The sequence below is a fragment of the Phyllobates terribilis genome, unplaced genomic scaffold (assembly GCF_046119375.1).
Source record: "Phyllobates terribilis strain yellow unplaced genomic scaffold, ASM4611937v1 Scaffold_3__8_contigs__length_932513732, whole genome shotgun sequence".
Taxonomy (NCBI): Eukaryota; Metazoa; Chordata; class Amphibia; order Anura; family Dendrobatidae; genus Phyllobates; species Phyllobates terribilis.
Window position 1 is genome coordinate 338,143,172 of NW_027362763.1, and position 26,819 is coordinate 338,169,990.

The following is a 26,819-nucleotide window of genomic DNA, read 5'->3' on the forward strand; positions in this document are numbered from 1 at the left end:
AGGCAACAAAGGAGTTGCTCAAAAAGAAGTACATTAAGGTCATGGAGTGGCCTAGCCCGTCTCCAGACCTTAATCCCATAGAAAACCTATGGAGGGAGTTGAAGCTCCAAGTTGCCAAGAGACGGCCTCAAAATCTTAATGATTTAGAGATGATCTGCAAAGAGGAGTGGACCAAAATTCCTCCTGACATGTGCGCAACCCTCATCATCAACTACAAAAAACGTCTGACTGCTGTGCTTGCCAACAAGGGTTTTGCCACCAAGTATTAAGTATAGTTTGCCAGAGGGATCAAATACTTATTTCTCACTGCAAAATTAAAAAAACATTATCTAATTTATACAATGTGATTTTCTTGATTTTTTGGGGGGATATTCTACCTCTCAATGTTAAAATTAACCTACCCTTAAAATTATAGACTGTTCATGTGTTTGTCATTGGGCAAACTTACAAAAACAGCAAGGGATCAAATAATTATTTCCTTCACTGTATATATACACACATACTACATATAAACACACACTGATCAAAAATATAAAGGGAACACTAAAATAAAACATCTTAAATATCACTGAATGAAATATTCCAGCTGCAAATCTTTATTCATTACATAGTGGAATATGTTGAGAACAATAAAACAAAAATGATCAATCAAAATTAATATCCCTTGGAGGTCTGGATTTGGAATGACACTCAAAATCAAAGTGGAAAATCAAATTACAGGCTGATCCAACTTCAGTGGGAATGCCTCAAGAGAAGGAAATAATGTTCAGTAGTGTGTGTGGCCCTCACGTGCCTGTATGACCTCCCTACAACGCCTGGGCATGCTTCTGATGAGATGGCAGATGTTCTCCTGGGGGCCTCCACCTAGACCTGGATTAAAGCATCAGTCACCTCCTGGACAGTCTGTGGTGCAACGATGGTGGATGGAACGAGAAATGATGTCCCACATGTTATTGATAGGATTCAGGTCTGGTAAATGGGCAGGCCAGTCCAAAGCATCAATACCTTCAACATGCAGGATCAGCTGACAGACTTTAGCCATATGAGGCCTAGCATTGTCATGCATCAGAAGGAAATCAGGGCCCATTGCACCAGCATATGGTCTCACAATGGGTCTGAGAATCTCATCCCAGTACCTAATGGCAGTCAGGGTACCTCTGGCTAGCACATGGAGGGCTGTGCGGTTCTTCAAAGAAATGCCTCCCCACACCATTACTAACCCACTGCCAAACCGGTCATGCTGGAGGATGCTGCAGGCAGAACGTTGTCCACAGCGTCTCCATACTCTGTCACGTCTGTCACATGTGCTCAGTGTGAACCTGCTCTCATCCATGAAGAGCACAGGGCGCCAGTGTGGAATCTGACAATCTTGCTGTTCTCTGTCATATGCCAATCGCCCTGCACAGTGTTGTGCTGTAAGCTAAACACCCGCTTGTGGACGTCGGGCCCTCATACCACCCTCATGGAGTCTGTTTCTAACAGTTGAGCAGACACATGGATGTTAGTGGCCTAGTGAAGGTCATTTTGCAGGACTCTGGCACTGCTCCTCCTGTTTCCCTTGCATAGAGTAGGTAGCAGTCCTGCTGCTCGGTTGTTGCCCTCCTATGGCCCCCTCCACGTCTCCTGGTGTAGTGGCTGTAACGGGTCTGGGAGGCGGAACCTCTGAGATACTATACAAGGGGGCGGTCCTTGTAAGGGAGCGGGTGGCGACCAGGGAAGACGGGCAGGCAGTCACAGCAGGTGACCGGGACAGTCTCTGGGTGAACGGACAGGAGGTCACGGCAAGTGACCGGGGCAGTCTCTGGGTAAAGGGTTGGTACGACCTGTGACGGCTGAGCCTCCAGGTAGGCTAGCAGGCAGATGGTAGACGTGAGCTCCCAGGTGAGCAGGCGAGAGTCTCTGGATAAGCGGGTGGTCACAGCATGTGACGGCAGAGCCTCCAGGTAGATCAACAGACAGGCAGCAGATGAGCGCTCCAGAGGAGGAGGCGTCAACCTCCAGGAAGAACTGCTTGTTGCCATCTGGGCGATGCAGCACCGGGGCGGAAGAGAAGGCCTGTTTTAAGGAAAGAAAGGCCTCCTCTGCTTCGGACGGCCACTCTCTGGGTTTAGTGCCCTTATGGGTGAGCGCGGAAATTGGGGCAGTCCGGGAAGAGAAGTGCGGTATGAAGAGGCGGTAGTAGTTGGCGAAGCCCAGGAACCGCTGAATGGCCTTCAACCCCTCCGGTCGGGGCCATTTCTCGATGGCAGACAGTTTCTCTGGATCCATTCGTAGGCCGGTCTGAGAAATAATGTAGCCCAAAAACGGAAGCGAGGTCTGCTCAAAGAGGCACTTCTCATATTTAGCGAAGAGGTGATTCTGTTTGAGCCTGAGCAGGACCTGACGAACATCCCTCCGGTGAGTCTGGAGATCCGGAGAGAAGACCAAGATGTTGTCCAGGTACACCACTACGCAGGAGTAGAGAAGGTCCCGGAAGAGGTCATTGACTAACTCTTGAAAGACGGCAGGAGCGTTACAGAGACCAAAGGGCATTACCAGATATTCATAGTGGCCGTCCCGGGTGTTGAATGCAGTCTTCCATTCATCCCCTTGACGGATACGGACCAGGTTGTACGCCCCACGGAGGTCCAGTTTGGTGAAGATTCTAGCCCCCCTCAGACGATCAAATAATTCTGGAATGAGCGGAAGGGGGTACTTATTCTTCACCGTGATCTGGTTAAGGCCTCTATAGTCTATACAGGGACGGAGAGAGCCGTCCTTTTTTACGAAAAAGAAGCCTGCTCCCGCCGGGGAGGTAGATTTCCGGATGAATCCCCTGGCCAAATTCTCCTCAATATATTCGGACATCGACCGGGTCTCAGCAGCGGATAATGGGTAAATACGCCCACGGGGAGGCGTAGTACCGGGTAACAGGTCGATAGGACAGTCGTATGGTCTATGAGGGGGTAATGTCTCTGCCTCCTTTTTATTAAAGACATCAGCAAATGACCAATAGGGAATCGGAAGTCCAGGTAGATTAGTTGGGGTAGGAGAAGGACGGGCGGGATGAACAGGAACCAAACAAGTCTTATGACAGTCCTGTCCCCAGCGAAGGACTTCTCCGGTCTGCCAGTCAAGCACGGGTGCATGTCTCTGGAGCCAAGGTAGACCTAGTAAGAGGGCGTGAGAGAGTCCAGGCAGAACATGAAAAGAGATGCTCTCAGAATGCAGCATTCCCACCTACAGAGTTATGGATTCAGTGATGAGTTGGATGGGACGTGGTAAGAGGCCCCCATCCACAGCAGCGACAGATAATGGTATAGCCAGAGGTTTGGTGGGAATGCGGTATTTTTCTACCAGGGCCTGTGAAATAAGATTCCCGGCCGCTCCAGAGTCAAGTTGGGCTAGTTCGAAATAAAGATTCTCCCCGCAGATAATTGAGACTGACCGCAGCAGAGATGGAGAGGATTTATTCTTGTCTAGGTCGACCTCTCTGAGCGAACCTAGACACAGGCGTTTCCCGACCTCTCCGGGCAGGTACGGATCCGGTGCTCCTTACTGCCACAGTAGAAGCAGCTCCCCTCGGCACGGCGTAAGTCCTGCCGGGTTTTGACCATCTTGGTCTGGTCGACCTGCATAGGCTCAAGAGAGTGTACCTGGGGAGAAACGGAGGGAGTGACGGGTTTCTGAAAAGTAGGAGCTAGACGTGGAAACCTCCTCTCACGGGTGACTTCTTTGGCATGCTCCTGGAACCGTAGGTCAATCCGGGTGGCAAGAGTTATTAGGTCATCGAGAGTGGTAGGAATGTCTCGACCGGCGAGTTCATCTTTAATACGGCCGGACAGACCCTCCCAGAAGACAGATACCAGAGCGTCGTTATCCCAGGCCAGCTCCGAGGCAAGGGTACGGAACCGTATGGCATATTGGCCCACGGTGAGACTTCCCTGACGGAGGCGTAGCAGAGATGATGCGGATGAGGTCTTCCGTCCGGGTTCGTCGAAGACTTTCCGGAAAGCCGTGAGAAAGGCAGGCAAGTCGGACACCAGGGGGTCTCCTCTCTCCCATAGAGGATTTAGCCAGGCCAGGGCCTCCCCGGTGAGATGGGACATGATGAAGGCAATTTTGGCCCGGTCGGAGTTAAACTGGTGGGACAGGAGTTCAAAGTGCAGGGTGCACTGATTTATAAAGCCCCGAGCCTGAGCGGAGTCGCCTCCGAAGCGAGGAGGTGCAGAAAGCCGGGGTCCAGGGTAGGATACCATAGTATTGGTGGGCAGCGGAGCTGCCGGATTGCGAGTCATGGCACGGGCGGTGGTTGCTGGTGGAGCAGTCAGAGTGTCCAGGCGAGAATTGACATTCCGCAGGTGACCCAGGATGGACTCCTGTTGGGACCTCTGACGGGACAGTTCATGACACAGGTCCGAGAGTGAGGGAGCTTGGGTGCCACCGGGTTCCATGGCCCGAGCAAACTGTAACGGGTCTGGGAGGCGGAACCTCTGAGCTACTATACAAGGGGGCGGTCCTTGTAAGGGAGCGGGTGGCGACCAGGGAAGACGGGCAGGCAGTCACAGCAGGTGACCGGGACAGTCTCTGGGTGAACGGACAGGAGGTCACGGCAAGTGACCGGGGCAGTCTCTGGATGAACGGGCAGGAGGTCACGGCAAGTGACCGGGGCAGTCTCTGGGTAAAGGGTTGGTACGACCTGTGACGGCTGAGCCTCCAGGTAGGCTAGCAGGCAGATGGTAGACGTGAGCTCCCAGGTGAGCAGGCGAGAGTCTCTGGATAAGCGGGTGGTCACAGCATGTGACGGCGGAGCCTCCAGGTAGACCAACAGACAGGCAGCAGATGAGCGCTCCCAGGTGAGCGGGCAGGAGTCTCTGGACAGGCGGGTGGTCACAGCACGTGACGGCGGAGCCTCCAGGTAGGCTAGCAGGCAGGTAGCAGATGTGCGCTCCCAGGTGAGCGGGCAAGCTGGTCCATAGACAGACTGACAGGAGTTGGAGGGCAGACCGTCGGACCTCAGGCTAGCAGGCAGGTAGCAGAAGTGCGCTCCCAAGTGAGCGGGCAAGCTGGTCCTAAGACAGACTGACAGGAGTCGGTAGGCAGACCGTCGGACCTCAGGCTAGCAGGCAGGTAAGCGGAATATCAGGCAGGAAACAGACAGCAAACTGGCAGGAATCTGGCAGGTAACTGGCAACGGGACCTGAGGGCTGAAGCAGAGTAGTGAACAGTGCAACAACATTGCTCGGGCACCTCCATTTTGGAGGAGGTGCCTTATATATGGTGAAGTCCTCCGGCCATTGGCCGGGGACTCCATAGGACGGCGCGCGCGGCCCCTTTAAGTGGGAGGGAGCGCGCGCGCGCCCTAAGCATAGTGGCCGGGAAGGAGCGCGCGCTGCCAGCAGAGCGGGAGGAGGACGCCAGGCTCGGAGCAGAGGGGTGAGGCGAACAGCGTCCCTGCCTAGCAGAGGGCAGGGACGCCGGCGCTACAGTGGCCTGTCTCCTGGTATCCGCTCCATGCTCTGGACACTGATGACACACACAGCTACCCTTCTTGCCACAGCAGACATTGATGCGCCATCCTGGATGAGCTGCATTACCTCAACAACTTCTGTGGGTTGTATTGTAGACACTGCCTCATGCTACTGTACCTCTAGGGATGAGAGCAATGACAAAATGCAAAAGCAAAATGACCAAAGCAACAGCCAAAAAGGATGAGAACAGAAATGATCTTTGGTCACCACCTGCAGAACCACTCCTTTATAGCGGGAGTCTTGCTAATTGCCTATCATTTCTACCAGTTGTCTGTTCCATTTGCACAACAGCAGAAGAAATTGATTCACAATTAGTGTTGCTTCATAACTGGACAGGTTGACACACACAAACACACACACACTTTATTTCAATTTTAAATAAAATAACCTAATTAAATGTGTGAATTTGTATTATTTTTTTAATTCAGTAAGTGCAAAAGGAAACAAATTCCAGGAATATCACACATGGTGCCAACTCAGCAAGCCAAAAAATGAATTTTTCACATAACACAGCTGCTCATGCCAAAACAACACGTTCAAACAACAGTCATTGAACACTGCAGGTTTTCAGTGCCAAATCGGTAGTCTGTGACAGTGCACAGGCAGAGGCTTGCTGATCCATCAATACATGAGCCAAAAGACCTCACCGCTCGCCCTGCTTGAATATAGATATATGGAAATCTTGAGGAGGCCTACACTTCACTGTTCAGAGGACAGATATTACTCCCAAACACTCGATACATGGGTATTCTTGGCTCTTTATTGTGGCATAAAAATCAGTTGTCGGCAGCACATTGCACGGGGTAAGCAGAGGACGTGCTGCTGACCGGGGACGTGCTGCTGACCCGGGACACAATGATCAAATTAATGATCGTTCTTCCAAGTGCAGTCTTTGTCAGTATTTGCCAGTATGAACTGGCCAAAAAATACTTGCTGATCAACTTGTGTTGTAGTTAATCAGCTCTCGTATACAAGCATTTTAATTTGTATAATTTATACAATAATGACCAAAAGTTGTGAGACTGACACAAATGTTGGTTTTCACAAAGTCTGCTGCCACAGTAATTTTCTATCTTTGAGGCAGATGTTTCTATGGTTACTGAAGTACAATTCTCAGCATTTCAGAAGTTTTTACATTTTTGACACTTAAATCAAGTTTATGCAAAGACTCAGGCCCAGATTCATACAGTTGTGCTCAAAAGTTTACATACCCCGGCAAAATTTTTCCTTTCTTGGCATTGTTTCAGAGAATTTGAATGGATAACAAAAAAAACTTTTTCTCCACTCATGGTTATTGGTTGGGTGAAACTGTTTTTTCACTTTTTAAATCTTAATGACAACCAAAAACATCCAAATGACCCTGATCAAAAGTTCACATACCCCATTTCTTAATACCGTGTATTGCCCCCTCTAACATCAATGACAGCTTGAAGTCTTTTGTGGTAGTTGTGGATGAGTTTCTTTATTTTCTCAGATGGTAAAACTGCCCATTCTTCTTGGCAAAAAGGCTCCAGTTCCTGTAAGTTCCTGGGCTCTCTAGCATAAACAGCGCACTTGAGATCTCCCCAGAGTGACTCAATGATATTGAGATCAGGAGACTGAGATGGCCACTCCAGAATCTTCACTTTGTTCTGCTGTAGCCAATGACAGGTCGACTTGGCCTTGTGTTTTGGATCGTTGTCATGTTGGAATGTCCAAGTAGGTGCCATGTGCAGCTACCGGGCTGATGAGTGCAAATTTGCCTTCAGTATTTGCTGATACTCTGCTGCATTCATCTTTCCTTCAACTTTTACCAAGTTTCCTGTGCCTTTGTAGCTTACACATCCCCAAAACATCAGCGATCCACCTCCGTGCTTTACTGTAGGAATCGTGTTCCTTTCATCATAGACCTTGACCTCTCTCCAAATGTAACGTTTATGGTTGTGGCCAAAAAATTAAATTTTGGTCTCGTCACTCCAAATTACTTTGTTCCAGAAGTTTTGAGGCTTGTCTCTGTGCTGTTTGGCGTATTGTAGGCGAGATACTTTGTGGCATTTGCGCAGTAAGAGCTTTCTCTGGAAACTCGACCATGCAGCCCATTTTTTTTCAAGTGCCTCCTTACTGTGCGTCTTGAAACAGCCACACTGCTAGTTTTCAGAGAGTCCTGAATTTCAGCTGATGTTATTTGTGGTTTTTCTTTGCATCCTGAACAATATTCCTGGCAGTTAAGGTATGAAATTGCTATCGGTCTACCTGACTGTGGTTTGGTTTTTACAGAGCCCCTAATTTTCCATTTGTTAATCACAGTTTGAACGCTGCTGAAAGGCATTATTAATTCCTTGAATATTTTTTTGTATCCCTTTCCTGTGTTATACAGTTCAACTACCTTTTCCCGTAGATCCGCTGACAATTCTTTTGCTTTCCCCATGACTCACAATCCAGAAAAGTCAGTGGCTGGATGAAAGATGCAGGAGTCTGTCTGGATCCCAGAAACTCACTCAGCTTTGATGCACACACACTGATTACAAGCAAACAGGTCACAGATGAGGAGGTTACCTTTAGTAGCCATTCAAACCCATATGCGTCAAGTTCTGTGCATGTTATCAGGCCAAAATCACCAGGGTATGTGAACTTTTGATCAGGGTCATTTGGATGTTTTCGGTTGTCATTAAGATTTAAAAAGAGAAACACAGTAGTTTGACAATAAATGGTGTCACACAACCAATAACCATGAGTGGAGAAAGTTTTTTGTTATCATTCATATTCTCTGAAACAAGGCCAAGAAAGGAAAAATTCTGCCGGGGTATGTAAAGTTTTGAGCACAACTGTAATTTGTGGGCTTTTTAAATCACGTTGCTTTTTTTGTCTTATTAAGAGTAGCTTTTTCTCTGCTCAGAAGTTTCAGGGATTCTATAAGTGCTGGTGAGACCAACAGAAGTGCACAGTCATGGGATTTCCAGAGGTCTCCAACTAATACTGTGTTGGACCTTTTATTATATATGCCCAGTGATCAGACATTTCATGCATAAATGTAGGCGTTCCTAAAATGGTAACAAATAGCAGAATACATATCTGCATAACCAGTACAGACACTCCCTGCTTAGGCACACCGTTCAGCAATTCTTTGTATGAGAAGTGGAATCCCACACCCTATGAGGTTTTAGGCTATGTGCCCACGATCAGTAGTAGCAGCAGTTTTGACACAGCGTATTTTTGCTGCGTCCAAAACGCTGCGTTCTAATCACCGCACTTATGTTTTAGTTACATGCGGATCCACCGCGTGTAATAACATTTTATGGTTGAAATTATGCAGCAAAATTTCACCTGCTGCGGCTCGTAAACCTGCGCCATGGGTGAATTTACACAATGTCAAATAGAAGCACAGTGGGCATGGGATTTCTATAAATCCATCCACTGTGCTTGAAATGTAGAACTATTGCTATTCCTGATTGTGGGCACAGAGTTTTACAAGCCTGAAGACATTAACACCTTCCTTACTTTAAAAACGGCAAATAATATCACAAGACTGTTAAAGTCACATTAATCAAAATGGGGTTCAATATTTATTATCTAAGACTTTAACAATTCACTCTGGCAGCTGAATATCAGCTTCTGGGCCATATTCTAACTGATGGCAACCCATTTTTACCTAATCAGTGCAAGGAGTTTATCACAATTTCTGTGTTATTGTCTGTCAACCCACTAGGAGAATTGACTACAGGTTCCCAATGGGATTGAGAACTGCGGTGTTTACTGGCCATAGACCTAAAATTACAATGTTTTATTTACCGAAACACTTCGTAATCACTTTAGCCTTGTGATTGATTCAGTGCTTCACCGAGCTCGAAAAAACATTGTTCATCACCAAATTATCACCAGAGAAAATAATTTCTTATTTCTAATAGTACAGTGATTGGACTGCAGAAGATTGGAGTAAAGTTATCCTCTCTGATGAACCTCCCATCAGACTGTTTGGTTTTATCTGGACGAATGATTGTCCCGTGAATAGAAGGCGAACACTACCATGAGTACTGTGGTCAATCCTCAAATAGTGGGTGGACAAACATTTACACAGAAATTGTGATAAACTCCAAGGCCAGAGTAGACAAGAATGGGTTGTCATCAGTCAGGATTTGAGCCAGGAGCTGATATCCAAAATGGCAGAGAGACTTAAGGCTATGTGCCCACGATGCAGAAATGCTCAGGATTTTTCCTGAGCGTTTCTGCATCTCCCTTGCAGATTGTACATGCGTTTTTCCTGCCAGGGACAAGTGGAAGTGAAGCGTTCTTCACATGCATTTCCGCATGTGGGATGACAAGCGCTTTCCAAGCGATTTTAGCATCACTTGGAAAAGTGCTTGACAACTTGGTCACACTATATAAATCCATGCAACCGGCATGGATTTATATAGTGTGTAGATCAGCCAAGAGGAAAAACTCTTAAAATATAACTTTTAAAAATATGTACCTCCAATGTCCAATATAGACTATTCATACACCCCTATTACATAACAAAAAACCCCTCATGTAGTAAAGAGGACCAACAAAACTTAATGGTCCTAATAAATATATTTCAAATCTTGTTAAGCACACAAAACATGAAAGCAGGACACCATGTAGACTTCTTATATAGCATGTTGGGGAGAGTAAGATTAATCCCACATGGTCCATATATACCTTAAACATAGTGATATAAAACTTTTAACAATATGTGTGGATCTCACCCATTCTCTTGTCCATGGGCATCCTGCAGGGTTTCTCTCCAAATGTAGTTGTCTCGTATCCTTGAAGATAAATCTACCCTGTCGTGCCCCTGGTAATTGCTCCCGCCCTGACAAGGGCAGTACCCAAGTGTACCTATTACCCCACAAAATGATGCCTACTGACGCGTTTCTTCCTCCTCAATGAGGATTCATCAGGGGAGTGTAACTCGTATCTTGGGGAGCACCATAAAAAAGTGACTAAGTGCTATAAAGTGCTATGTGGTTTAAAAATATCCTCTAACGGACCTCACAGTGGTGAGCGTCCATTTTCTGTGGTACAGAATGCTGTTACCACCTTCAAAAGTACCAAGGTGGTCCTTTAGTCTACCGCAAGCTGCCGGCAAGCCAAGACAAGGACACCGGGGGCCATCAGAAGGTAAGTATAATATTTATTTTTTATTTTATTCTTTTTTACATGTACTATAGTACCCGGGTCCGGAGGAGAGTTTCCTCTTCTCCAAACCCGGGTACCATCCGCACATTGAAACGCATGGAATCTGCATGTACAGATCCAGTGATGCGGATTCCATGCGTTCCAATGCAAGTCAAGGGCTGCGAAAATGCTGCACTTCCGCAAAATAATTGGTAGTGCTGCGGATTTTTCCGCAATGATAATCCGCAGCGGAAATTTCCGCAGCATGTGCACAGCACATGCGGATTATCATTGGGGAACATGGCAGACCTTCTACCAAGCGTTTTTTAAGCATTTCTGCAGCGGAATTGACGCTGCGGAAAAGCTTAAAAAAAGCATCGTGGGCACACAGCCTGAAGTCTTGAAAAATAAGGCCAATCATTGTAAATATTGAGTCTTTGCATAAATTTGTTGTATTTGTCAATGTAAGTTTAAAAACTTATGAAATGCTGATAATTGTACTTCAGTAACCAGAGAAAAAGCTGAAAAAAAGCTAAAAACAATGTAGCAGCAAACTTTGTGATAACCAACATTTATGTCAATAAATCCCTAAATAAGGCCAAAGTACATTTAGGGTACTCCCAAACATCAAATAAAAACCTGCAAATATGGAATCAAAAAGCCCAAATTAAAAAAAAAAACAAAAAACTTTATAATTCATCAAAAAACATGAAACAGACATGATTAAAAACAAACTCATTGGAAGCAGCAGGTGCGAAACGCGCATTGAGGTCTATTTTAACATCAAGATTTGAAGCGCTATGTAAGGTACTTCTGGGCTCTATTACTATTTTTTTTACTTCATGTCATTTAGCCACTTAGCCCCTTATAATATTGATGTAGATATATAGCTCTGTGCATTGCATATTGTAAATTTGTAATTTAGGTGTAATTTGGTTTTGGTTTTCCTCGGTGGTAGAGATCTCTGTGCAATAGCTATTGAAAGGTTTTAATCATGTCTAATTCATGTTTTTTGATGAACTATAACTAAAGTTTGTCATTTTTATTTGGGCCTGTTGCTTCAATTTTTATAGGTTTTTCAACATTTGTGACAGTGTCAAAACTTTTCTCCATGACTTTAGCTACTTTTTGCTTTAAAGGGAATTTGTCAGTAGGATCAACGCTCCTAAGCAGTCTACGTGGGCATGTAGGATGTAGGAAGATGAGTAAAATGATACCTTGATATCTCTGCCAGATGTCTTATTCCAGAGAAATCCACGTTTTTCCTATATGTACAGTCAAGGCCAAAAGTGTTCGCACCCTTGAAATTGTTCCAGAAAATGAAGAATTTCTCCCAGAAAATTAGTGCAATTACACATGTTTTGATATACACATTTATTTCCTTTGTGTGTATTGGAACATCACAAAAAAGGACAGAGGAATAAAAGGCAAATTGGATATTTCACACAAAACCCCCAAAATGGGCTGGACAAAATTGTTGGCACCTTTTCAAAATTGTGGCTAAACAACTTTGTTTCAGGCATATGATGTTAATTCAAACTCAGCAATGGCAAGTAACAGGTATGGGCAATATGAAAATCCCACCTGAAACCAGATAAAAAGGGGAGAAATTGACTCAATCTTTGCATTGTTTGTCACACTAAGCATGGGAAACAGAAAGAGAAGAGAACTGTTTGAGGAAAACTGTTTTGGTTTGTTGAAAAATATCAACAATCTCAAGGTTACAAGTCCATCACCAGAGATCTTGATGTTCCTTTGTCTATGGTGCACAACATAATCAAGCAGCTTACAACCCATGGCACTGTAGCTAATCTCCCTGGATGTGGATGGCAGAGAAAAATTGATGAAAGGTTACAAAGCAGGATAGCCCAGATGGTGGATTAGCAGCCCCAACCAAGTTCCAAAGAAATTCAAGCTGTCCTGCAGGCTCAGGGTGCATCAGTGTCAGCGCGAACTATCAGTCGACATTTGAATGAAATGAAACACTATGGCAGGAGACCCGGGAGGATACCACTGCAGACACAGAGTTAAAAAAGCTAGACTGCTGTTTGCCAAAATGTACGCGAGTAAGACAAAATTCTTCTGGGAAAGCATCTTGGGGACAGATGAGACCAAGATCGAGCTTTTTGGTAAAGAACCTCATTCTACTGTTTACCGAAAATAGAATGAGGCCCACAAAAAGAAGAACACAATACCTACAGTGAAATATGGTGGAGGTTCTACATGTTTTGGGGTTGTTTTCCTGCCTCTCGCACTGGGTGCAAGGCATCATGAGACCTGGAGATTATTGAAGGATTTTAGGTCGCAACGTAGTGCCAAGTGTCAGAAAGCCTGGTTGGCATCCTAGGTCATGGGTTTTCCAGCAAGACAATGACCCCAAGCATACTTAAAGAAGCACCAATGGATGGAAACAAAGTGCTGGAGAGTTCTGACGTAGCCAGCAATGAGTCTGGATCTAAATCCCATTAAGCATCTGTGGAGAGATCTTAAAATTGCTGATGGGAGAAGGCGTCCTTCAAATATGAGAGACATGGAGCAGTTTGCCAAAGAAGAGTGGTCAAAAATTCCAGTTGAGAAGTGTAAGAAGTTTGCTGATTGTTATAGGAAGCGATTGATTGCAGTGATTTATTCCAAAGTGTGTGCAACCAGATATTAAGTTGAGGGTTCCGACAATTTTGTCCGAAAATATGTCCAATTTGTCTTTTTTTCCTCTTTTTGGTGTTGTTCCAATACACACAAAGGAAATAAATGTGTATAGCAAAACAAGTGTAATCATTTTCTTGGAGAAATACTTCATTTTCTGGAACAATTTCAAGGGTGCCAACACTTTCAGCCTTGACTGTAAATAAGCAGTTAAGATCTATGGGCTGGACACTCATCTGAGAATCTGACTCCAGAGCTCATCTAAAATAAAAGGCGTTACCAGCGTGAAACATGTAGATCAGGAGAGCAGACTGTCAGTCATTACATGTCTCACGCTGGTAACTCCCCCTTTCTTTTAACCCCTGACTGACAAATGACGTACTGGTTTGTCATATACCGGCTCCCTGACTTTGATGTGGGCTCAGAAACTGAGCCCGCATCTTTGCTGGCAGATAATGGCTGAGTTATTTGGCCATCATCTGCCTCTAACAGCCACATGTTCATAGGAAACTTATTTTCTTCACTTACAGCAATATTGTATCCTGTGGTATTGCTGTACATAGCACAAGAGATCAGATGATGGCAGGCTCAAGTCTGATAAAAGAACTAAAAAATACAATAAAAAGTGAAAAAACGTTTTAAAAATATGAAAGAAAGTATATATAAAAATGTACAAATCACACTGCTTTTCCCCATTAAAAATTAAAAGAAATAGAAAAAGTACACATATGTGGTATCGCTACATTCATGAAGTCCAATAAAAGTATAAAATGAATTAACCCAAATGGTAAATGGCATAACAAGAAAATAAAAATGAAAGCCAGAATTGCAGTTTTTCAGCTGCCGCAAAAGTACGATAAAATGCAGTGAGAGGCGATCAAAACATTGAATCTAACACAAAATAGTATCAATAAAACAGCAGTTTAGGGACCAAAAACCATAGCCTCACACAGGCCCTGTGTTCTGCCCATAGATCTAAAACAGCTCATTTAGATTTTAAGAAAAATGTGGATTTCTCTGGAAGAAGACATCAGATCGCAGATATCAAGGTATCATTTTATTCAGCTTCCTATGACCTACATGACCATACAGACTGCTTAGGAGGGTTGGCCCTCTAACCATCAAAAACTGGCCAAAGGCACTGGCCTGGGCCAGTGTAGGTGTTTCACTTTATATGGATGTTTGTGGAGGAGGCAGATGTACAACTCAGATTACCAGCTGTAGAGAACATGTAGTCATCACTTTTCTGCCCCCAAATTCAATGGCTAGCGCTGATATGTTTTGCAGGGAAAAAATGCCTATTGAGATCTCAGTATAACGCACAATCACCATTTACCCCCTGGGCAATGTGCATAAAAGCTGCTCAATTAAAATCTGTAACCGAGCTTCTGGTTACCACATTTCTGGTCTTTTACACAAAAATGCAGCTAGGCAGCATTATTACTAAGCACGCAGCCACAGCTCGGGGAGGGAGTACTTAGATGAACGCATTGGCCACAGCCATATATAATCTACAGAGGGCTAGAAGTGACCAACTAAATCTCAGTGACAAGGGCAGAACATCGTATGCTGGCATCACCAGACACACCTATAGAAAGTGAATATCTTCTTAAAAGACAAAAAGAAAAAAATACTTCAGACCTGATTTTAAGCAAGAATGGTCACAGGTGGCTGAGGTTTTCTGGGAGGAGTCCCTTCATCTGATAAAGAAGCAGCCCTTTAAACTTGACAGAACAAGGCCATGTCTCCCGGTCAGGGCACACAGCGCTTGTGCACACACAGACTTCATCTGTTTTGTGATGTGAAGGAAGAAAACCAGGAACAAACAATAGTAAACTCTGATCCACCGACAGATCTGGCACATGAGGACTAGGAGTCCTCCAAGAATAGCACTCCAGATCCAGCATTGTGTAACCAGTCATAACATGGTGGCCAGCTCATTTTGTGGCTTTGTCTCTGCTGTTTGGATATTATGGTAACTGGCAGATAGCACATGGTCATTACCTGCAGGATGAAGCATTTACTAAATATGCATTTATTGTACTCGCCAGTGCTGTAATTATGCTGTGGTACAAAATGTGACTGTGCTACAATCACATTATTGAGGTTATAATGCACACTATTGCACGTTATGTCCATTACTGTGATTTAGATTACCAGGTCTTTTGTATCGGCCAGAAGAATTGGAGCCATAATAAGTCGGACATTGAATACCTACTACTATGAAAAAATATCCACGTATACATCTGGACCAACGTCTTGCCCCCTTCTGACTCCTGCTGTGATACTGCCACTACTTTAGCTATTAAATGATCTATGGAAAAAGTCATAACTCCTACCTCAACCCCCTCGGCACTGGTCCCTATATCCACAATCCCATATTTTATAGGTCCCAACTACTCAGACATATACAATTTATGACAAAACCAGTACAGATGGTCGGCACTCCGTTCTGAGAAAGATGGTGCACGTGGAAAATCAGAATGTGCATCAGTAGAGTAAAATCCCGGCACTCTCATATGTTTTCAATGCTTCTTTTAATGAACAACCACATTTAATGTGAGTGCCAGGATTTTACTCTACTGATGCAAAATATTAAATTTATAGTCCTATGTCCCTAATTACAACATCTCCCAATTTGTATCTAATAAGATACCTTTAGTAGACTTCTGGCCAGAGGACGCTACTGGTCACCCCAGTAATTTGCGTATAACCCTGATCGCTAGAGAACGGTCCTTGCTTGATTTGCTTTCCTAACTTTCTTTCCCTGTCCCCAAAGGGCTCTATAAAATTTACAACCAACAACTTACTGATTTGATGTTATACATATTTTGTCAATTTTCTTGTTTGTTGTTTAAGAATTATTAAAGTGAACTTGTCAGCAGGTTTTTGCTATGTAATCTGAAGACCGCAAGCTGTAGGGGTTAAAACAGATTTCAGCAATGCCACTCTTATCAAGCTCCTGCCTGTAATGGTTGTGTTAGCACCAGGAGCTTATCATTGCCTGGACACAGCAACACACTCAACTTTTTATCACACTATGCTCACCCAGCACACAGATAATCCATAAATGTCTCAAAACCAAAAGATTTTGGCAGCAGATTGACCAGTGGATGAATTTACAACATTCTGTGCATTATTACAATCACACCAAATTTTTGCAGTTTTGTATGTTTCTCTAATTGTTTAGAGAAACACTTTATTTTTTTAATAATTAGGTTTTGTATCGCTGCATTCAAAAGAGGCAGAACTCTCTTCCTGGGATTTTTGGGGCAAGACCTTGGGGTGCATATGACTCGTATTTTATAGCTTTTTTGCGAGGCAGAATTAATAAACAAAACAATTTTGGAATGTATTTTCTCTCTTTTTTAAAGTGTTTTTTTTTTTTTTTTAAAGAAAAACAGAGAAACATTTAGGGCTCAAATCATCAAGTTTGGCGCTATTCACGCTGGTCTTTATGAATCGGGAGTGTCGGACGAGTGACGTATACTTCTGCGTACCCCCGGGCCACAAATCTTACTCCAACCTCTGCCACCACAAATTGATGAGCAGCAGTTGTCACACCCAGTCCCAGCTCCACTCATTTCGGTGGAGCTGGGAGAGACTGTCGTGAATACTCCAACAGTTGCAAAATTTAGGTATAACTCAAAGTTGCGCCTTAATTTTGTGACTTTTCAAATCTTTTACGCAAGAATTCTGGTGAGAAAGCCTTAATAAATATGACCCTCAGCTGTCAGGTTTTGTGCCACTTTTTAAAATACCTCAACAGATAGATCGAGGAAATACAGAAATTTTTATATAGTGCAAAAGTAAGTATTTCACTTACAAAACATCTTCAGTTTTTAGGGAAAAAAATGAATGCTCACGCAATGCATGTCAAACTATGTAAGCACAGATTTCATTCAGTGTTTGCTAAGAAAAAAAAATATTTTGCAGGTATAACTAATTAAATGGACACAATATAAAGGGATAGAGTCATACAGACAAGTATATATAGAAATATCAAACTTTAATTCCAAAAATAGGGGAAATAACATGGGCGCTTTATTCACCCTCCATAAACGGGAGCAAGGGCAGAACAGAATATCTACAGTAACATGATGAGTACCTAGCATTAAAAAGTACAGGTGTACCAACTGTGTAAGCACCAGTCCTTCCAAAATAAAGTATGTCCCATGAGTAATCTACCAATTTGCCTTGGCCCACACTAATAAATGGGATTCAGACAAAGTATCCAACAATGTCTGTGCATGAATTAGACCCAAGACTTTGAAGCTGGGAGATGTCCTTTACAGTAAATGTGATTGTGTTAAAGAACCTTTACTGCAAAGATTTGCCCAAGTTCTGCAAACTGTCTCTAACACGATTTTCACATTGCATGGAAATTTGTTTCAATCCAATTGTGCCCTTAGCATTTGTAAACTTTCGACTAGACAAGGATTATTTTAGCTTAGAAATATATAAAAGTGTGTAAAATCTATAAATATAGCTCTGGCAAAAATTAAGACACCACTGCAAAATTTTCATTTTCTCTGATTTTTCTCTTTTATAGGTATATTTTTTGAGTAAAATGTACATTGTTGTTTTATTCTATAAACTACTGACATGTCTCTGAAATTCAAAGCTAAATATTTTGTATTGATTTGCAGCAAACGAGAAATCGTCAAAATAATAAAAAAGAAACAGTGCTTTCAGACCTCCAATAGCGCAAAGAAAACAAGTTCTTATTCATTTAGAAACAACAATACTCATGTTTTAACTCCGGAAGAGTTCAGAAATCAATATTTGGTGGAATAACCATGATTTTTAATCGCAGCTTTCATGCGTCTTGGCATGCTTTCCACCAGTCTTTCACACTGCTTTTGGGCGACCTTACGCCACTCCTGGCACAATAATGTGCGCCGTTCTTCTTTGTTTGATGGCTTGTGACTATCCATCTTCCTCTTGATTACATTTCAGAGGTTTTCAATGGGGTTCAGGTCTGGAGATTGGGCTGGACATTACAGGGTCTTGATGTGGTGCTCCTTCATCCACACATTGATTGACCTAGCTGTGTGGCATGGGGAATTGTCCTGCTGGAAAAAAACAGTCTTCAGAGTTGGGGAACATTGCCGGAGCAGAAGGAAGCAAGTGTTTTTCAAGGATAACCTTGTATTCGGCTAGATTCATATGTCCTTCGCAAAGATTAACCTGCCCAATTCCAGCCTTGCTGAAGCATCCCCAGATCATCACCGATCCGCCATCAAATTTCACAGTGGGTGCAAGACACTGTTGGCTTGTATGCCTCTCCAGGTCTCCGTCTAACCATTAGACGACCAAGTGTTTGGCAAAGCTGAAAATTAGACTCAGAGAAGATTAACTTACTCCAGTCCTCTATGGTCCAATCCTTATGGTCTTTGGCAAACTTCAGCCTGGCTCTCCTTTGCTTCTCATTGATGAAAGGCTTTTTTTTAGCTTAACATGACCTGAGGCCTGCCTCTAGGAGCCTGTTATGAACTGTTCTTGCCGTGCACTTCACCCCAGCTGCCATTTGCCATTCCTTTTGTAGGTCACTTGATGTCATCCTGCGGTTGCTGAGTGACATTAGAATAAGATGACGGTCATCCCGGTCAGTGGAGAGTCGCTTTCGCCCTCTGCCAGTCTGTAGCTTTGCTGTCCCCAATGTCTGCTGCTTGACCTTGTTGTAATGGACTGTCGCCTTTGAAATTTTAAGGATGGAGGCAACATGACGCTCACTGTATCCCTCTGCTAGTAAAGCCAGAATTGAGCCCTTCTTTTCCCCACTCAAGACTTTTCTTTTCAACTCCTTTGGAATGGTTAAAAGTTATTTTGTCATTCAAATTACTTTTGTGCTATTCCTAGCACTTGTTTTGCCATCCAGCTTGTCCTATTGCAAGAGGATTGTGAAGACCACAGCAGTGTTTTCTATAGTTTCCCTCGTTACATAAGATTTGGTTCAGGTGATCACCTAATCAGAAGCACATTAAGTAGAATGAGGGGTACTTTAGTTGGAATTCAACGGACGCTGGAATGGAAGTCAGACATGTAGAGATGGCGATTTTTAGAAAACCGTGCAGTGGTCTCTTAATTTTTGCCAGAGCTGTATATTATGTAAGCTGACCTGAGTGTGGAGTCATTGAAGGTACCCAATTAACTGAGCTAAACCAGTGTCACTTCTGCCAAAACTATCAACTATGTGAATTAATGGGATCAACAATAAAGAAAAATCAGCAGGTTTTGCTATGTAATTTGGCAGCAGCATAATGCAGGAGCTGAGATCCTGATTACAGTGATGTGTCAATTATTAGGCTGTGTGCTGTAGTTTCAATGCAATTACTGTTTTATCAGCAAGAGATTATCACTAGAGGACTATGTCTCAGGTGCAGACCAATAAAGCTAATCTGTGTAACCCCGCCCCACCATTGATTGGCAGCTCCCTGTGTACACTTGTCAATTCAGCAAGCTGCCAATCATGGGTGTGTGCGTGGTTATACACAGCTCAACATTATGACCACTGTAACATCTACAGGAGAGAAAACAGGGATTCTATCAAAACTCCACCAAGCAGTCCAGTAAGTGACATCCCTGAAATCAGGCAGTCTCTACATTATGCGGCTATCAGATTCTCTTTAAGGTTTTCCAAGTATGCTGCTAGAATGTGTACTGAAGGAGGCTACCAAAGCTTGAAAAAACACTACCAAAAGTGAATAAAGCTACAAAACAAAATAATAAAAATAAAATAGGATAAATATCACACAGATCCCGAGAAGGAAATCGCTCTTTAAACTGTAAACATTATACAGTATTGTGATCTTATTCCAAAGACTCAGAAGATATCTGTTCATTTTCAATCCTCTTGGTTTCATTACCTTGCCACTACCGTGTACTGCACATTAACTAAAAAAATACTACAAATAGGAGACGCTACAGAAAGTTGTGCTGCTCCAATGACATTTCTGTACCTGACTTGTCCTTGGTTTGTATGGGGAGCTGCTTTCCAAATCAGCCAAGATGCTAGTCAAGGAGTCAATCTCTGCATCTAGGCTTGAGCGCCGTTCTTCTAGAGTTTTACCACTGGTATTAATCTGTGAAAAAGGCAGAACATCCATTACAAACACCAACATCTAGAAACAAAACTGTTGAAGCATGCAAATACAAATCTCTATATACAAAATAAATTGTCGTTTTTAGGTTGTACAGTCATGGCCAAAAGTTTTGAGAATGACACCAAAATTATATTTTCACATGATCTGCTGGCCTCTGGTTTTTATTAGTGTTTGTCTGATGTTTATATCACATACAGAAATATAATTGCAATCATATTATGAGTACCAATAGGTTATATTGACAGTTAGAATGAGTTAATGCAGCAAGTCAATATTTGCAGTGTTGCCCCTTCTTCTTCAAGACCTCTGTAATTCTCCCTGGCATGCTCTCAATCAACTTTTGGACCAAATCCTGACTGATAGCAGTCCATTCTTGCATAATCAATGCTTGCATTTTGCCAGAATTTGTTGGTTTTTGTTTGTCCACCCGTCTCTTGATGATTGACCACAAGTTCTCAATGGGATTAAGATCTGGGGAGTTTCCAGGCCATGGACCCAAAATCTCTATGTTTTGTTCCATGAGCCATTTAGTTATCACTTTTGCTTTATGGCAAGGTGCTCCATCATGCTGGAAAAGGCATTGTTGGGCGCCAAACTGCTCTTGGACGGTTGGGAGAAGTTGCTCTTGGAGGACATTCTGGTACCATTCTTTATTCATGGCTGTGTTTTTAGGCAAGACTGTGAGTGAGCCGATTCCCTTGGCTGAGAAGCAACCCCACACATGAATGGCTTCAGGATGCTTTACAGTTGGCATGAGACAAGACTGGTGGTAGCGCTCACCTCTTCTTCTCCGAATAAGCGGTTTTCCAGATGTCTCAAACAAGTGAAAAGGGGATTCATCAGAGAAAATGACTTTGCCCCAGTCCTCAGCAGTCCACTCCCTGTACCTTTTGCAGAATATTAGTCGGTCCCTGATGTTTTTTCTGGAGAGAAGCGGCTTCTTTGCTGCCCTCCTTGAAACCAGCCCTTGCTCAAAGAGTCTCCGCCTCACAGTGCGTGCAGAAGCACTCACACCAGCCTGCTGCCATTCCTGAGCAAGCTCGGCACTGCTCGTAGTCCGATCCCGCAGCTGAAACAGTTTTAAGATACGGTCCTGGCGCTTGCTGGTCTTTCTTGGGCGCCCTGGAGCCTTTTTGACAACAATGGAAGCTCTCTCCTTGAAGTTCTTGATGATGCGATAGATTGTTGACTGAGGTGCAATCTTTGTAGCTGCGATACTCTTCCCTGTTAGGCCATTTTTGTGCAGTGCAATGACGGCTGCACGCGTTTCTTTAGAGATAACCATGGTTAACTGAAGAGAAACAATGATACCAAGAACCAGCCTCCTTTTAAAGTGTCCAGTGATGTCATTCTTACTTAATCATGACCGATTGATCGCCAGCCCTGTCCTCATCAACACCCACACCTGTGTTAATGGATCAATCACTAAAACGATGTTAGCTGCTCCTTTTAAGGCAGGACTGCAATGATGTTGAAATGTGTTTTGGGGGTTAAAGTTCATTTTCTGGGCAAATATTGACTTTGCAAGTACAGTAATTGCTGTTAAGCTGATCACTCTTTGACATTCAGGAGTACATGCAAATTGCCATTACAAAAAATGAAGCAGTAAACTTTGGAAAAATTACTATTTGTCTCATTCTCAATACTTTTCGCCATGACTGTAGTGATTAAAGACAACAGTGGACCTCAAAATCACCAACTGGGCTGAAGCATTGGATCTCCTCACAGATACTAGTCATTAAATAACAAAGTAATTAAATAACAAGTAACAGGCATAGGGTGAAACATGCCTGATACAAGTGAAATGGTTTACTCAGGCCATGATGACCGTCACAGACAAAACCCCAGATAAAAACATAAGGAAACACCTGCAATAAAAAAATAAGTTTTAATATTAGATGTTAGGACTGTCCAGAATAGGGTCACCATGACGTGGTGGGATGGCACTTGCATTTTTTGATCAAAATTAGCTTAGCTAAGCACCCTGTGTTATTTAGATGCAATATTGCTGTTTATTTCCTGCAGGGTATTTGGTTATTATTAGCGATGCGCGAAAGTTCTCGGATAAGTGGTTATCTGAGCATGAAAGAGTCCTAATCGAGTATCTTTGGTGTGCTCTGAAAACACATTTGCATTGCCGCAGCTGCATGATTCACGACTGTTTGACAGCCGCAACACATGCAGACATAGCCTGACAAACAGGCAATCTCTTTATATGTTGTGACTGTCCAACAGCAGCAAGACATGCAGCCACTGCGACGCGAACATGTTTTCCAAGCACGCCAAAGATACTCGGTTAGGACTCGAGCATGCTCGGATAACCCCTTATCTGAGCATGTTTGTGCATCACTACTTATGTTTTTATATTGTGTTTTGTCTGTTTAGAGGCCAGTGTGAACGTGCGCTTACACACTGCATGCACACCAACATATATTCCAGTTCATTTTTTGAGGTTTTCATAATTACCTTCACAACCGGAATATGACATTGTGAAGAGCTTAAAAGCCTTTTTTATGTTAATAGCAAAAACATTTAATATAGTAGTCAAACAACTGATAGTCTCACTTTGTACCATGGGCAGTAGTGTATAGTTCATTGCTGAGACAAGTCATGCCTCTCCAGTGTCCCTGACTCAGGACTGGTCTACTGTCCTGAAATTTATCAATGATCGATTCACCTAGAAAGACAGTTTCCCATGCAAATTGGCAGAGAAAATGGAAATGACAGTTTATGCCTTATGTTGGAGAAAAGCAAGGAGCATGGGGAAAGGTACTTAAAGGTGCACATACAACTTAAATAGAAATTTGCCTTACGCAATTCTTCCCGACTTGCCCATACATGTTCCACCCTGACAAGTGTGCATCTGTTCTCAACAGGGAGAGGGAATGTATCCGGTTAGAATGAAGGATTGAGCATGTTGAAATTCACATGCCCGATTCTTCATTGCCCATATGCCAGCACCCCCTTATCCTACATACAGCGAGTATGGTCAGACTGTCTTATGTGTATAGATATCTTTATGGAATCAAAAGCTGTTACTGAGGTCTCTGTGCTTGGTCAGGGAATCTGCATGTCTACTACTGGTGAGGCAAAGGCACAACTATGGTTAGGCTGCTGATGCCGTAGCCTAGAAGAAAAAGTTTGGGAAGTCTTATAGCTAATCTTTTATTTAAAGGAAACCTGGTCAGTTTTACTAGTGTAACTAGTCACATACAAACCAGTGTATAAACCTGCTGCTGCAGGTGAAATACATAGCTGGATACGGATTCTTCATGAGACAAATCTTTTAAAAAAAGCCTTAGGAGCTTGTAGACTTCTCCAATGATTCTGGGAAATCTATTCTTCACTGCTGCTCAGCAGTGAACTTGCATTCACATGACAAGCCAAAGAGCTACAATTAAGTGACATTATAGCACAATGCGACTCTTCTGGTAATAGCCAATGATCACTGAAGGTTAGAGAAGCCTGACCCTCGGTAATCAGCAAGCTTCTATTAGAGAAAAAAAGTGTCTCTGACGTCCCTTTAACACTCACATGATGTAAAAGGCGTATTTTTCACAAATTTGAAATGAATGTTCCAAGCATATAAAGGCTGTGTCTTAGGGACCAGTGCGGTCAGGACTTACTCTACACATGTAAGGCTAGTTGTGTCAGATCATGCTGCACTTTAATTTCTGGTAAAAATTACAGGTTCCCAAACGGAAACCAAATGGACCCTATTCTAGTAATGTGATCTATCAGTATAAATCAGTCGGGACAAGTATGCAGAAGTTTTTGTTCTGGTGTAGGTACAGGAACAGTGTGATCTGAGTCTAAGAAGTGGCACTGGATGAGAGCTAGTCGCCTGGTCCTATGGCCTCCATTCATAAACCCACACTGATTTATTAGGAAGAGTGACCACCAGGAGCTTCTCTCCGTCTGATGGACCCAACCTATCTGTACATTATGTACGTAGAGGGTTCAAAGGTCATAAATTAAATGACATGATAATAGATTCCTCCTTCAGTTTTCACCGAGCATGTACTCCAAAATGGATAAATGGCGGTTTCCATACTTTTAGGCATGATACTTTGGAATAGGGTATGAATGTTAAATGTAAACTTAGATTCAGTCTAAAATCCGGCCTCCTATTCTTCTCTAAAGCATTACCTGAACATTGAACACTGCGTCATCAGAATCGGGAGGAGGAGGGGGAAAGTTCCCAAAGCCAGACGAATGATGAAGACTTTGGTCCTCAGGAGGAGGAGGAGGAGGAGGTGGAAAATCCCCTGCAAATCAGGAAAGACAATAAATTGTTATACATCACAAATCTTTTATGATAAAAAAAAATATAGGATGTATAACACACCCCTTCAACATATGACAAATATGACCGTGTATTACATATTGAGGCACAAAGACCTGCGCAGAGCAGATCATATACTTTAACAATATACGCGCACCTCACATACAATGGAGGAATGAGAACAGTTATGGAGGGCTTACAATACCCAATTATGCCGTGGTAGATATTAACCAATAGGCGGCCGTTTAATAGTCCGTTTACACAGGCAGACGGCACTTAATAATGCACACAGAACGATCTACAATAGATTGTTCTATACGCATAGACTTCCATTGTTTTCAGCAGTGCGGGTCCACATGATGAGCAGCTGCCAGAACGATGATCTTTTGTGAAAGACAGAAGATCATGCCACTTGGTGAACCAGTGTTTTGCTTGTTTGTCAAATGATCAGTAAAATCTGTTTAGACGGCAAGCTTATTGTGAAAAGAGGATTCCTATAAACGCTCGTTCTCAATAATCTTGCAGTGCCTATGACGTTTGTAAAATAATGACATTTTTAGAATAAAGTATACACATAACTGGCTGTCATGAAGGGCCTAGACCTGATTATAAGTGAAATACGGTCATACAGAAATTAGTGTGTAATCCAATTACTTGTGTAATAACATTCATCTATAGAAATATATTAGGCTGTAGAAACTCACATCCCTTATTTGTCGTAAAAGAATTTCTATCTTCGTAATCATATTTTCTGTTGCGTTCATCATTGTTCGTTTAAAGGGATTTAGATTTGAGCTTCATAATTAATATAGGAATTTGACTAGTGGGAGGTTTAGCATCTGGTCCAGTTATTTTAATAATTGGTAAATTATAAGATGTTTCGGCCCCTCTAATGCATCCATGTAACAAAAAAATACATTCCGAGTTACATGGTCAAAGACCTCTAAGTGTCATTAATTATGGTCATCTCATTATAAAGAGCCTTTCTAATAAATGTAAAGCCTAATTGTCCTTTCATACAAGCAAACCTGTAGAAAGACAGTCTGCCCTCAATTTCCACAAGTTAAAACTGTCTGATATGCCCAGAAACTGTTTGACTCCCACACTACCAATTGCCCAATGGCTTGTCTGCCTCAAACGGAAAGTCTGCCTTTCAGTTATTTCTCTGTGCAGCTTGACAAAAAATAAATTGAGAACCCTCTAATTTCCGCCTCTTCCCCTACCCCCACCTCCCCCCCCCTTTGGTATTGCATTATCTGCATGGATTTCAAAGCACTGACGACGCCATTAATCCTGACCAATTTTCCTACTCCATTTGCTGAAAAGCAACCCCAAACTTGCAAGGAACCTCCACCATGCTTCATTATTGCCTGCAGACACACATTGTACAGCTCTCAAGCCTTTCGGCCAACATAATGACTTCTGTTAGTCAAATTTTGATTCATCAGTCCAGAGCACCTGCTGTCATTTTCTGCATCACAGTTCCTATGTTTTCATGCATAGTGCTGTCACTGGGCATTGTTTCTATGTATGTGGTATGGCTTTTTGGGCGCAATTCCTCCATGAAGACCACTTATAACTAGAACAGCCGATCAGTGTAGCTGGGTCTCATTGGTTGATGCCAATTCTGAGCTGATAGCACTGCTGGACATCTTCCGATGTAAAGGGAAGCATGATGTGCATTTCATCTGCTGCACTAAGATTATTTAGCAGACTACTATGTCTACGGTCCTCAAATTTGCCCATTTCTTAGTGCTGCTTTAAAAGACCGTGAAACCTCAGTCTGCTTTGAAATCTTTATCTAGAAAGACCTTACTGATGCAATATAATTACCTTGTGACTTGTTGCTGCACTCAGTCTTACCATGGTGTAGGACAGGGGTCTCAAACTTGGCTGGGTATATGGGCCGCACACCGAAAAAAATTTAATTTGGGGGGCCGCATTCTTTGCAGGACAAAGTGACATTTTTAGTGATACCATTATTTTTTTCTATACACCTTTTGAACATTTTTGCTGTTTTATTTTATTTTTTATAGCTTGGGTAGTTACGGATGTGGCGATAATAAACGTGCACTTTTTTGTTTACTTTAGTTTATATATAAAGCAGCATTTTTAGTGGCAAAATATGTTTTCATGCTTTATTTTGAAGTTTTTCTGGCA

General features: G+C 42.9%; 1 protein-coding gene across 5 annotated transcripts in view; it reads right to left on the bottom strand.

The window, feature by feature from the left end:
- The window catches only part of LPP (LIM domain containing preferred translocation partner in lipoma), a 281,781-nt gene that overhangs the window by 136,131 nt on the left and 118,831 nt on the right, over nucleotides 1–26,819 (bottom strand). For all 5 annotated transcript variants that reach the window (XM_073675189.1, XM_073675188.1, XM_073675185.1 and 2 more), the window contains 2 exons: nucleotides 24,524–24,642; nucleotides 20,231–20,353 (listed from right to left, as the gene is read on the bottom strand). In XM_073675189.1, coding sequence (XP_073531290.1) covers nucleotides 20,231–20,353; nucleotides 24,524–24,642 — 242 coding nt within the window. The remainder of the gene's footprint in view (nucleotides 1–20,230; nucleotides 20,354–24,523; nucleotides 24,643–26,819) is intronic.